This window comes from Toxotes jaculatrix, chromosome 20 (assembly GCF_017976425.1).
Source record: "Toxotes jaculatrix isolate fToxJac2 chromosome 20, fToxJac2.pri, whole genome shotgun sequence".
Lineage (NCBI taxonomy): Eukaryota > Metazoa > Chordata > Actinopteri > Toxotidae > Toxotes > Toxotes jaculatrix.
This window is the reverse complement of record NC_054413.1, coordinates 4,528,530-4,541,266: the sequence shown is the minus strand read 5'-3', so window position 1 is coordinate 4,541,266 and position 12,737 is coordinate 4,528,530. Positions and strand designations below refer to the sequence as shown.

Below are 12,737 nucleotides of genomic sequence, written 5' to 3'. Positions count from 1 at the left end.
TTCAGTAATGAGGTACAGAGGTTATTGTAGCACCAGTGATTTAATCTCAAATCTGCTGTTCACAAAAGGTCATGGGTAATTTTGTGCTTTACGTGGGCACATTTTTGCCTCTCTGCATCAGATGGCAGAATATCTGATGGTTACACAGACAAGTCATATTTGTGCTATATTGGTAGCTGTCTTGGCTGGTACCCAGGAAAAGCAGAATTGTGCACAGGGTGCTCGGCAGTAAACAGGAGATTTGCTACCGTGGAGTTTCCATTCCACAGAGGTATTCAACTCCCACACTTTCACACCAAATGTCAGTTCTTTATTGTGCAAAACTTTTATTTTCTCAAAGGAAAAAATGACTAAGTGACTGAGAGTGCTTAAGAACTACAATACATTCCTAGACTTTTTATGTTGATCAAACCCACAGAGTTGATGCACAAAATCAGCCTGTATCATTAATGTTATTTATGCATTGAACAGTGCTACTTATTATTGTACTGTGTTGATCTCTTACTTTATTATTACAAGGCATCGAGAATGTCATTATGTACTTTAACAATGTCTGATTGGCTCACATGGTACCAATCTACTGGGCCCTTGGCTGTTTGAAAGAGGTCAAATGCCAAACCTCAAACCTTTACAGCCAGCAATCTCTGCCACACTGGAATGCATAATAAGAAACACTTCAGTGTTCTGTAGGAGATCACACGCTAACATTCAAACTGATGCAGTTACACAGAAATTCATTTCCTGGTTATACCGATTTGATCTATGAATAAAACAAATGCTTTATGAAAACATTTAATTATTTGGGAAAAAAAAAACAAACTCACCTTTTAAAACACTTTAGGACATCACAAACAGGTTTAGGTTAGCTCTGACAGTTGACCATTAGAGCCCATCCAATGCGAAAACACGCCCACAGGAGTGGCTGGGTAAGAGTTGACAACAGGACTTGTATTTATTTCAGGAAGAAGCTCGGAATTGGCGACAGACATGGCATAGCAGGCTGAGCCAGATACGCTGAAGCTGTCCTCTGGCACAGCTGCACTTTGGGACAACTTGGTCAAAGTGCTGTCAGCGTCTGTCACAGCGGTACTCGAGGGAGCTGAGTGGTCATTTTCAGCCTCTGTGGTGGCCGGGCGGCCGGGAGAAAGTGGGGCAGAGGTGATTTCTTCGAGTTTACTGTATAATGCCCTGAGGGTCACAGGAATGGATATGCACCTGAGTCAAAGAAAAAAAACAAAAACACACAGCATCAGAGAGATGAAGGCTAGAAAGCAAATGTGACACACTGTCTGCATTTTTTTAAACAAAATTTGGTTTAATGTACAACATTTAAAACAAATGATCTTGTCAAGAGATCACACTGAAATCACTGTTGCTGCAGTACGGATCCTACTAAGAGGGAAGGCCCAGAGTTGTCAGTTACATGCATTCACCCTCTTAAAACTGTACAGCAAGAAGGGACAGTTATGTCATGAAAACATACCTCCTCAGAACAGTGGAGATATATTCATCCATGGATGGATCACATGTTCCTGCTCCAAACAAGCTGCAGGTAATCTGATGAGAATCTGATATGTTCACCAGCACTATGGACAGAAATGCACCAATAAATCATAGCCACTTCAAAGCCAGAATTTCACATATTATAGTTTACAATTTTCAGATTTTGAAGCTTTTTCACAACAACTGTGATACTTTAACTTTAGTAAGACTATTCAGTGATAAATGCTCACAAACAGCAAGGGAGTCGGTGTCAGGGGGATGGAAGGTCACAGAAAAGCTGTTGTCAGACTCCGGTAGGACTTCAAAGTGCAGGTCACCTGATAACAAGATTCATCAATGAGGCATTACATAACTGGAAACAAATAAATGAATAAAAGTTTGCAGTCCACTTTGCAGGGATGACCGTCTCCATATTGCCTGTGATTCTGTGATGTAAAACTGCTCTTACATGCACTGGAACACTGAGACGTCATACAATTCCTCAGCAGTGTGTTAATGACACACTGATGGCGCAGCACGTCCAGTATAGCCGGGACATGGGCAGGGTGGGTGAAGGGAATACGGTCCATGATAGTCCCTCTCTGTGAGGGCACCTCCCATGCAGCTCCAGGGAAAATATAACTGTGCATCACACCACCAGGAAGAGGCTGGAGAGAATAAAAATAAATACAAAAATGAAACAAAAGTACTGATCTCTTTTATGTTATGTAATTTAACTTGAACCCAATTACCTTTTCTATTGAGCTTAACAACAGTGTGTTGATCTGAAAACATACATACCACTGTAAAAATAGTATCCTGCTCATCTAATGTCTCCCCATGGCTGTTTGGACTCAGTGAACCTCTCATCAGAAGCTTGGGTAAGGGTGCCCACTGCAGGTCAACATCTGGTATGGTCACATCTATGAAATATCACAGAAGAAGAACAGGAGAGCATGTGATGGGATGATGCTTGAGAGCTACTTCTTCAAATAGAGTTTTATTTTTGCAGTATTTCCTGGGAAACGTTATTACACCTGTAATTTGGCTCAGCTTGTTCACAAAAGACATCATCATTGGTATAGCTGGCTGCAGTCTGAGGAGAAAGCAGGCAGGAAGCGTCTCATTTGGCACCTCATTCAACGGCAGGAACACAGGATAACTGCCACAGGAAACAATTTCACTATATTAATAGCACGGGCAGTGACATTCACGCTCACTGTGGGATGCAAAATGAACAGTATCCTGGCGAGTGAGAGATTAAACAATAACACGTTACCCATGGGGATCCAGCTGTGGAGGCTGCGGGATCACAGATGCCATCTGAAGCTTGTGAGTTACATCACTGACACCGACAGTCACCTGGGCTGCCTGGACAACTGCTACCATATTTGTAATTTCTTCAAAAACAAGGAAAATCTTCATTTGTTAAGGCCTTTTAAAGTTTTTACATACTTAACAGGAATGTGCCTCATGCATTCAAACACTGCATTCAGAAAATTAACAGGTCTACTAGTAAATGAGTTTACCACCATGATAAGTCTGCATTTGTTTGGCAGGAGTTTTGGCATCTTACGTGAATCTGCTTTCTTTTCATCAGTCGGGGTGATATAGAACTGGATACTCAAGGGGCAATCTAGAATGCAAAATTTGGCTTAAAATCTTAAAATCTAAACAATTAAAGGATATTTGTGTCGGTATCCAATTTTTTGCATTTGTACCTTCTTTTCCAGCTATTAGACACCCAATCCTGCCATTGTTAATCATGTCCACTTGCGTATCACAGTCCTTTGGTATCCTGAAAGCAGAAAAATTGTACAGATTCCACTTTGAATCTAAAAGTTATTTAATTACCAATCTGCTGATCATCCTCTTAATAAATCATTAAATTTATGAAAAATTATCATCACTATTTCCAAGTGATAAATTGCTATTTTCATCTGAATATCAGTCACAGACAAAACCTAAAAAGGGAATATTTGGAGTTTTCTGCATGAAAAATGACTGAACAATGAATTACCAAAATAAATGACGCTTAATTCTGTTTGGATCGACTAATAGCCTTAGATCTAACTTGCAAAACAAGCTTTTACTTATTTGTGTTTCGTGGTGCTCACCTTGGCAAATGCGATATTTGCTGCAAGTCTTTCCCGAGGTGTTGTAGAGATGTAAAAAGTTTTAATTTGATTTCGCTGAGGGTGAAGAGAATATGGAAATAGATATATGGCTTCAAGAGGCCCAAGATTATGCAAGATAAAAATGTTCTTTAGGCATGTGTACTTGTCTCCAGGGATGTTGTACTGGGTGAAGAGGTCTGCCAATTTCATGGAGAAGTCAGCAAAGTTCTTCAACCTGTTTGGACAGCCAAAAAAAACTGTTCAATCATCATGTGTAATCACTTAAATCTCTTCTGTTACCTCTACAGCACTGCTAGCTACAAGTGAAATCTAAATCTGCCATTGCTCTCCCTCTTACCTCAGCAGCTGCAGAAGGGACTCACTGGACTGAAAAGCAATTTCATTTTATTAACACACGCCAGTAAAGGGGAGTGCTGTGAATGGCTTGTTGGGAACAGCACTTACAACAGGGGGTCCTCCATGTGGGGCCACCTTTACCTCCTCCACCCCACCACACGGCAACAACACCACCTCCAGGTAGAATAAGTCGGCTGTGAGGTAACATGTGGCCTCAGTAATATGAAAGCCCATTCTAGATAGGAAACGTGAATATGAAAGAAAATAGGTGTCACCACAATTCATTAATAAAATGACAGGTGACAGAAGAATTGTTGCTTTATCATGAGGACACTACAGTGGATTTAGTTAATTAAAAACTAAATAAAGATAGATAAATTGTATTGTACTGTATTGATAAATCAGCTCTTTACCCTTGTTGTTTGGCTATCATTTCCAGACGAGACCTCAGGGTATTCATAGAGGACACTGAAACATACAGAGCTTGACTTACTCTAAAGTGAATTTCATGTACTAAAATACATACAGAACCATCAATATACTGTTAATTTACCATTAAACTCTTCCTGGAGCCTTTCCAGGGATCTAACCAGTGGCTCACAGGGTTTGGATTCATCTCTGGATTTCTCCTATTGGAGGACAAAGGGAAGGGAGAAAACAACAACAACAATGGACCAGTGTGTGGCAATGTCATCCTTATGTAAACAGACTTTGGTCCTGTCGGCCCATCCCGCCATGTAACACACAAACTGCATGACACCATGGCAAAGAGAAATGTTGACATTTTGGTGCTTTGCACTTTGGGATGGGTTAAGAGCAGGGAGGCTGTAATGTTTATGTACCTGAGCCTGTCCAAATACTCTGTGCATTGCCCTCAGCACTTAGAAGACTGGTTCTACAAGAGCATGTTTTAGCATCAGTGCTGGCAGGAAACTGTATGGCTAACCCCAGCTGCCCTATCCCTTTGGACCACACATCACTTCAGACCACCAAGTGATCAAGTTTCTTTACTAGACTCCAAGGACTGACCACTGCCAAGCTCCACTTCGCCTTAATCCGAAAGTATTATCTACTCTGCTGCTCCACCCATGACAAATCTAAAGAAAACTAACCCCCTCTCCTCAAGAGCCTTAGCATACAAATCTATAGCTAAAAGATATATATCTACATCTGTGTAAATATTGCAAAAGCAAATAACTGAACCAACTGACAGTAAACGTCTTGCCAAACAGGAGGCCATGTCAGGCCAAGGCCATATATAGGCCTATTTAAAATATCTAAAAACAGTAAAGAAACTCTGTTTTGTTCCAAAAGGCTCACTGCACATACTGTGCCATATGGTTGGTAAAAAGCAAACCCAAGTAAAGATGTGATAACCGTCAAAACGCAGAATACTGATCAAACAACAAAGACCTGTGTGTTCCAGGATACATGAGCTCATTTTCTGAGCATTACCACATCAGTTCCTGATTCTTAGCACATCATCATATTAAAGAAGCCTTCCAGTAATCAGTCTAATAACTGTAATTAGCACTTTTCCCCACATAGAGCAACTGAGGGAATAGTCTCAAATAACCCTGTTAACAGGAATTTTGGGTGATCTCCATTATTTGCATAAAAAGGAAGAGTTGGTGGGGTCGAAACTAAGAAAAGACATGAGAAGAAGACCAGAGGTAGTGAAATGAATGGTCTCACCATGCATCGTCGGACAAGCTGAAAAGTATCATTCCAAGTCCTCTCTGCAAACTTCAAGCGCAGGTCAGAAATGATGGACTTTGCTTTCATCTCTGAAGGAGAAAAAAAGGACAAAAATATGAAACTACATTATCCACTTCCTCATATCTGTAACAGGCATTTTTTTTTTTCAATTTGGGATCTTTTAAAGTATCCCAAACTGAAAAGTATCTTTTCAGTTCTTGAATTAAAAATTAACATCCACTTGTGTGCTTGGATTTGGTTTGCAGGGATGCTCATTTTGTGGTAAAACTATTGATCAAACATTACCTGGCTTGTGAAAGTCTGTTTCACTCTTGCTGACTGAACAAAGGGTCTCTTCCTGAACAAACGTGACAACATTTAAATCCGGATTAGCCAATTAATCAATTATCTGGCATGTACAATCCACCGCCACTTTAAACTGTTAAGTGTTTTGTGTAATATTCAACCACGCAAACAACCAAACGTAAGTCAAAAATGGTGCTGCGTTTAGGAAATGCAGGCAACACATTTTTATAGATACGAAAATTAAAGTTACCTTCAGACAAAAAGTAAAAGTGAGTGTTTTCTGGTTGTCCCCGGCGGGCGGGCGTTGTCAGACGGAGCCAAGCCCACAGGACGCGCAGTCAGTCTGCTGCTAACAGCTACCAGCCAAGCCTCTGGAGTTAGCTACGGAGCTAGCCATGAGCTAACAAGTAGCTAGCTGAGTCTTTTCATTTTGCCACCGTAATTCAGCCCTCGTCATACGCTGTGCCAAGGTGAACACTGTTTAATTTACCGGTAGGTGCTGTTGTGCACACAAAGGCGGTTGTTGTACTGGTCGCTGCTGGTCGTGTTTGGTTTCTTTTCACGCTGCATCATTTAGTTGTGATTAGCTGCTTGTTATCGGTTGCTAGCCTTTTGCCTGTGTGACCACCCTAGCTGGCTAGCGAGGAGGGAGCTGGTGAGTTTTGAAGGCATCGACCGAACATCTGTTGCTGAGTATCTGGTTTTAGGAAATTGTCTTTTATGTGTCATCTGAGCCGCTGTCTTCGTTCTGAACTTCCCCAGATGTTAATCAACGGTTAGGTAACGATCAGTTAAACCCGATTGGCAGGTTAGTTAGCTTGTTAGCCACATCGCCTACTGTAGTCAACCTGAGATGTCAGCAGCTAACTTGCTAATAAGTTAACATGATTGTTAGAGTATTATGTATTGTTATTTGACATTTTTGTTGTTGTAACAATACGGTAAAATCGTCACCTTCTCAGCAAGGGTGTAGATTGTATTTTTGACATGTCTGTGTTATTAGCGTTAGTTGCCAAACAATGATCCGCTGACAGGTTTGTAAAGTGGGTATGATGACATTACACCCAATGTTGTGGTCATAACTGTAAGCTAAATATCTGTTACTGATGTTGCCATCTTGATCGCGTAGCTTTGTTTAGAAATTGTTTCATGATAAACGTTTCTTTCGGGCCTGAAAACATAAAAACTGACAACAGATGTCCATCCAGAGAACTCCCTTTTCACTCACTTTACGTTACTTATAATGGTACATGTGAATAGATAAGGGTGACAACATAATATTTCCTTAAAATCATTTGTTATATGATATATTTTTATGGGGGTTTAAATGGTTAAGTTAAAAGGACATTGCCTCCGGTACTAAATCGTAATATTGACTTTGAGTGCGTAGACATTTTTGTTAATTTGTATAATGACCTACTGGCTGCATTCCCATATTTATCCCTGATCACCAGAAGTCTGTGTTGGCCTGTGGTAGCAAAAGGGCATTAGCGCACTCTCATAGCCTTCCTGGACGGCCTGTATGGGAAAGCTGATCACTAAATTGCTGTGGCATGTGTCAGATTTTATACACACCTGTCAGAGTTTGGAAAATCCTGCCAGATGTTACCCAGGAGCTTTAAGAAACATTTTATTTCTTTGCTAAATGGTTTTCACAGTATTTCCAATCGCGTATCTGTGTGTCATCGGTCTTGTTAAGTTTTCTCAAAGGATGCCACAAGCAGTACTTTACCACAGATTGCAAATTTATTTGTAGTGCCAAATGTCCAGTGTGTGAAAGTTGGCTGCACTGGCAGACCTTTTTTCTCTTAAAATTTCATGCTCATTCAAAGCAGTTTCTAGAGCATCAGTCTGGTGCCAGTGGTCATTATCCTTCTGCATTTGCTGTAGTCTTAACTAGGTACAGAGAATTATCCCCTGCCCCATATTTATAGAGTAATGGCTGTTTCTAGTAGTTAAACTTTTTATTGTAGTGGGATTTATTCCTGAGACACAATGATAGCTATGCAGTCAAACTACAGAAATGGAATGCAAAGCCCCAGTAGTGATGATGAAACATCTTAAAATTGTTTTCTCTCTTTTCCTTTTCTGTCTCCCCAGGAATCATCATTCAGTCCTTTGTTGCAGCTTCAGTCCAGACTGATTTTACCTTCCTCGTTTCACAATCCTTCCCTCCACCTTGAACTTTCTCCCTTTCACACTCAGATCTCTGGGTACACAGAGCCATGGCAGCTGCTAAGCCAAAGGGGCAGAACTCTCTAGCTCTTCACAAAGTGATTATGGTGGGCAGTGGAGGAGTGGGGAAATCGGCCCTCACTCTCCAGTTCATGTATGATGAGGTGAGCCACTTACACCGCAGTTGTCAAGTTGTAATTCACAAGGTTGGTTTTGAGGTGGAAAAGGTATCTTGTTGTTATAACAAGTCTCTTTTTCCCCCTCCTAGTTTGTTGAAGACTATGAGCCGACCAAAGCAGACAGTTACAGAAAGAAAGTGGTGTTGGACGGAGAGGAGGTACAGATTGACATCCTTGACACAGCTGGACAAGAGGACTATGCAGCCATCCGGGATAACTACTTCCGCAGTGGCGAGGGTTTCCTCTGTGTATTTTCTATCACAGAACTGGAATCATTTGCAGCAACAGTAGACTTCAGGTACAGTAGCATGCTTTTATTTTAATGTAATGCTTTCTCATCCATCGGAATTTAATCACATTTACTGTTAGATATTTTTCTACACTAAAATGCTACCTCATCAAAGACGTGTAATTTTTACTTTCTGATCTGTAATAGACACAACGCTACAAGTCAGTAGTCTTTGTTCACAGAATTCATGGCTGAACGGCTTTCCCTGTTTTGCAGAGAGCAGATTCTGCGAGTGAAGGAGGACGAGAATGTGCCCTTTCTCTTGGTTGGTAACAAGTCAGACTTGGACGACCGACGGCAGGTTAGCGCAGACGAGGCGAAGGCACGTGCCGAACAGTGGGGTGTGTGCTATGTGGAGACTTCTGCCAAAACCCGTGCCAATGTTGACAAGGTTAGTCTGAAGATGGGCCTCAACTTGGTTAAAGTTGAGTAAACTTAGTTCATATATAGCAGCAAAATGTGAGCCCCTTTTGTCATTGCTTTCTTTTTTTTAAACAGGTGTTCTTTGACCTGATGAGAGAGATCCGCGCAAGGAAAATGGAGGACAGCAAAGAGAAGAACGGGAAGAAGAAAAGTAAAAGTTTGGCCAAGAGAATTAGAGAGAGATGCTGTATTTTATAGTGGTAAAAGAGAGCAGGATAGCTGCTTGTACATATACATTTCTCAGACTTTTGCATTTATTTTGTGCCCGTACCTGACCATGACTTTCTGTTCCTGGCTAACAGGACATCTGACCATGTGTCAGGGAGTAGTAAGGTGGCACACCATACACCATTTATAGCTCTAACTTTTTATGTGCTGACACTCCAAATAACTTATGTACTCTCTCTCTCTCTTTCTCTCTCTCTCTCTCTCTCTCTCTCTCTCTCTCTCTCTCTCTCTCTCTCTCTCTTACTCTGACCACATTACAGACTGTAATAAGTGGATGGTGTTTTAATTTAGGCCTAAGCTTGACAAGAGGCTAAGCCCTGAAATGTTACAAAACCTTTCATTGTAAAGTTTGATGTGTATAATATATTCAGACAACTGTGCGGTGCAAATTCAAAAGAAAAGAGAAAATGAAAGTGTCAGAGCCAAGGTTTAAATGGGGAAAATACAACTGGAGTTCAAAACTGGAAAGCCCCACTTCATATAATTAGTCCACCGTCTTTGGTAGGAAATGTAAGTTAACAGACTCAGCAGTGTAGTGTCAACCCAGTATTCATCAAGTGCCACAAAAGTACATTGCACTGGTGAATCTCGGCAGCATTTTAATTGAAAGATCATTGCGTTAATCAAGCCAGATTTGAAATTTGATGCCATTCCTGTTTGTTGTTTTACTCCTCAATTTTACTATGTGGTATGGTTATCAGCACTTATTTTTATCTGTAAAGTGAAACATTTTCTTTTTGTTTTCCTCCTATCATATCAACCAGTGTAAGATGAGCGCACTAACATTTCCATTTTCTTTCCCCTTCCACTCACTTTGTTGAGTCTTCTCAAATGCACAAACAACATTAATCACAACCCTTAAATCTGTGAGGGATTTTACAACACTTGAACTTTTTTCAATTCTAACATTTCAGAAGTTTTACCTCACTTGGCTAATGACTTTCATTGCCTTTGTTTTTGCGATGACGGAATCCCTGGTGCTCTGATAAAAGGTGATTCCATAACACTACATCCTTTACATGCTGTCTTGATAAAATAATCTTGATAAAATAAATTGCTTCCAGACATGTAAAGATTTCTTTTGCCAGTTTTGCTTTTCCTGGCTTAGATATTTAATTCCCCTCTTTTTTTATGTATTTCTTAAAATTGGGACTGAAGTGGGAAGAAATTAATGGATAGAATAATTTTAAGATATAAAATTTCAGAAATCAATGCAGGCTTGAGAGAAGTAAAGTGGTTCTTGTCCAAAAAAAGTTGCTCTCAGTCACCAAAGAAATACGCTAGCTAGTACAAACAAGTGCCCGCTTTGTAATTGAAGTGAATGATAACTTACTATAGTGAGCATCAGAAGTTAGCACCACAGTGTTTGTGCAGAAATTATCTTTGTAAAACAGATGGGGGCAAAGGTTGAAGGGGTGTGAGGGGAAGTGAAGGGATTTCATTCTAAACGGCTTGGGAAAGAAGTGCAAGGTTACGAGGGCTTTAGTAATTCATGCACAGTGCATCACTGTTGCCTCTCTGTCCATTGTGAATGTGAATAATCCCCACATGCTCATCCTGTTTGCCTGTAATCTTAGGCTGCCAACAATGTGCAGAGTTTAGAGGTCACTGACAGTCTTCTTTATCTGTTACATTTTGTGCAAGCCTGCCCTGTGATATGATGCTGTAGTGACATCTTAATGAAATACCTATTATTTTCCCTTCGTCTTGCTTATGTAGGTGAATAATTTCACAAGCAAGTGAAGATAAATGCAGCTTACAAATTGGCAAAATGAGAATGTAGTACATGACTAACAACTAAATTGCACAGACTAAAACACACCCATGAAATCTGCTACTCGATTGTCATGACTGAGCCACTCTTTTTAACTCCAGAAAACTTCTAACTTATTTTAAAATAACTTATTTTTTTCAATATTTTATTAAAGTCCGACAACCATCCAGAGGTTTTTGCCACGTCTCACTCTGATCCAGTGTAGGTCATTAACGTAAGAGTAAACGTGAGTGTGTGCAACAGCAACATGATGCCCAACACTGGAGCCTATGCAAAAATTATTGTCGTAATTGCAAACGAGATGAGAAACTTGGACAAAGTTCAAAACATTGTCAGTGTCTGCAAACTACTTTTAATAAGCCAGAGTGCAGTAGAAGCACTTGAAGCTGAATGCTGTTAAAAGATCCGACCACAGCTTAGAAAATCCAACATCGTCCTGGACTTGTGAAGCGTAACACTGGTGTAACAGTGTTACCAGACGAACACTAAAGAATTTTTGGTTTTGATTACATGCTTTGTTGTACATTTCATTGTGTTAATTGTGTTAATCAAAAAGAGAGCAATGCATTGGAATGTCTGTGGGATTTCATATTTACTGAAAAGCACACAGTAGAGAGTTTTGGAGTTTAAAAATGGGAGGGTGAGACTGGATATGTGAGAGGTTGTGAGGCAAGCTAAATATTAGGAACCCATGGCATCAGAATGTTCAGAAAGCTGTTTGGTTTAATAAATCCTAAGGGCTAACCTCCAGTACACCATACCATGATTGAAACACCCCAACAACACAGGCACAAAAACTGACAGTGTAATAATCATAGTTATTGCATAACTTAGCTTATGGCCATTACATTAATTAAGTGCTGTGTGTCAACATTGTTGATGACTGCAGAAGCTTCTATACTTCTATAAGTGACCACCATAGTGCTTGCTTACTCGAACATTGGCTTAACACATCAGTGTTGTCATACTTGTTTCAGTGCTTTTTCAGATGTTAACATAATTCATAAAAATTATTTTTCTCTGTCTTCATGAACAATTTAATATGCTTGATGGCCCACATATTTTCAACTGGATACTAAAGCAGATGTTTGTGTGAAAGCTAGGAGCAAATTGTCCTACTGGGTATTCAAATAACTTGTTTTGCCTTTTATATAAATACCCTTGGAATAATAAGAAAAAAAGGTATCTATGTCTTTGATTGGATGGTTGTATGTATGCCATCAGTTAAATGTTTCCTTCATGTTTACTTATTTTAAACATAACCACTAATGTAGCCTATTTGTTTGTGAATGCAAGAGGTGAAGCTTACATTTCAATTCATTTTTTTGTGAGTTATTTGGAAATGGCAAATAAAGTGGATATTACTAATAACATTTTCCAGATGTACTCAGGTGTTCTTTGTGTGAAGATTTATTTCTTGAATGACATGAGTGACAACCTGGCATTCATGATATCCAAAATTAAAATTTAGAGTGGAGAGTTTATAAAATATGAAAATCATGAAGGAAAATAGCTTTTCTTTGTTTTTTTTATGAGAAACATTTATGAATATAACATTTTTAGTGTATTTTACACTTCGAAAAATATATCTTTAACAGAATGCTTGAAATTGCGTTTATAATGCTAGATATGACAACAAAATTTGGCAATGAAAAATAGATGAGTTTTTCTTTTCTACAGAAAGTACAGTCGACATCAACATTAGCAAA

The 12,737-nt window shown here is 39.6% G+C and overlaps 2 protein-coding genes across 7 annotated transcripts; one reads left to right on the top strand and one right to left on the bottom strand.

The window, feature by feature from the left end:
* Positions 1-434: 434 nt before the first annotated feature.
* zgc:111976 (uncharacterized protein LOC553663 homolog) lies at positions 435-6,330 on the bottom strand. Its single transcript, XM_041066196.1, has 18 exons — positions 6,211-6,330; positions 5,961-6,012; positions 5,652-5,743; positions 4,510-4,585; positions 4,370-4,424; positions 4,065-4,191; positions 3,958-3,986; positions 3,763-3,834; positions 3,600-3,674; positions 3,204-3,280; positions 3,059-3,118; positions 2,762-2,882; positions 2,520-2,578; positions 2,284-2,405; positions 1,952-2,150; positions 1,734-1,820; positions 1,484-1,586; positions 435-1,215 (listed from the first exon to the last, which is right to left on the bottom strand). Exons 3-18 carry the CDS (start codon positions 5,739-5,741, stop codon positions 858-860), a joined length of 1,710 nt encoding a protein of 569 aa, XP_040922130.1. The 5' UTR covers positions 5,742-5,743; positions 5,961-6,012; positions 6,211-6,330; the 3' UTR covers positions 435-857.
* ralaa (v-ral simian leukemia viral oncogene homolog Aa (ras related)) lies at positions 6,296-12,401 on the top strand. 6 transcript variants are annotated; one of them, XM_041066198.1, is made up of 5 exons: positions 6,296-6,430; positions 8,061-8,299; positions 8,404-8,612; positions 8,820-8,994; positions 9,102-12,401. In XM_041066198.1, exons 2-5 carry the CDS (start codon positions 8,186-8,188, stop codon positions 9,222-9,224), a joined length of 621 nt encoding a protein of 206 aa, XP_040922132.1. In that variant the 5' UTR covers positions 6,296-6,430; positions 8,061-8,185; the 3' UTR covers positions 9,225-12,401. The 6 variants fall into 6 exon arrangements, with proteins under 6 accessions (XP_040922132.1, XP_040922131.1, XP_040922136.1 ...); XM_041066197.1 differs by having other exon boundaries at positions 6,308-6,452; XM_041066202.1 differs by having other exon boundaries at positions 6,312-6,430; positions 8,166-8,299.
* The last annotated feature ends 336 nt before the right edge of the window (positions 12,402-12,737 follow it).

Bases quoted from the DNA above. Each gene is read 5' to 3' on its own strand.
- zgc:111976 (XM_041066196.1), bottom strand. From the start codon at position 5,741: ATGAAAGCAAAGTCCATCATTTCTGACCTGCGCTTGAAGTTTGCAGAG. The intron at 3,835-3,957 runs GTAAGAGGGAGA...CTGTCCAAACAG, and splicing joins TCCCTTCTGCAGCTGCTGAG to GTTGAAGAACTTTGCTGACT. The intron at 1,821-1,951 runs GTAAGAGCAGTT...TCTTGTTATCAG, and splicing joins GTCTCAGTGTTCCAGTGCAT to GTGACCTGCACTTTGAAGTC.
- ralaa (XM_041066198.1), top strand. From the start codon at position 8,186: ATGGCAGCTGCTAAGCCAAAGGGGCAGAACTCTCTAGCTCTTCACAAA. The intron at 8,300-8,403 runs GTGAGCCACTTA...TCCCCCTCCTAG, and splicing joins TCCAGTTCATGTATGATGAG to TTTGTTGAAGACTATGAGCC. The intron at 8,613-8,819 runs GTACAGTAGCAT...CCTGTTTTGCAG, and splicing joins GCAGCAACAGTAGACTTCAG to AGAGCAGATTCTGCGAGTGA.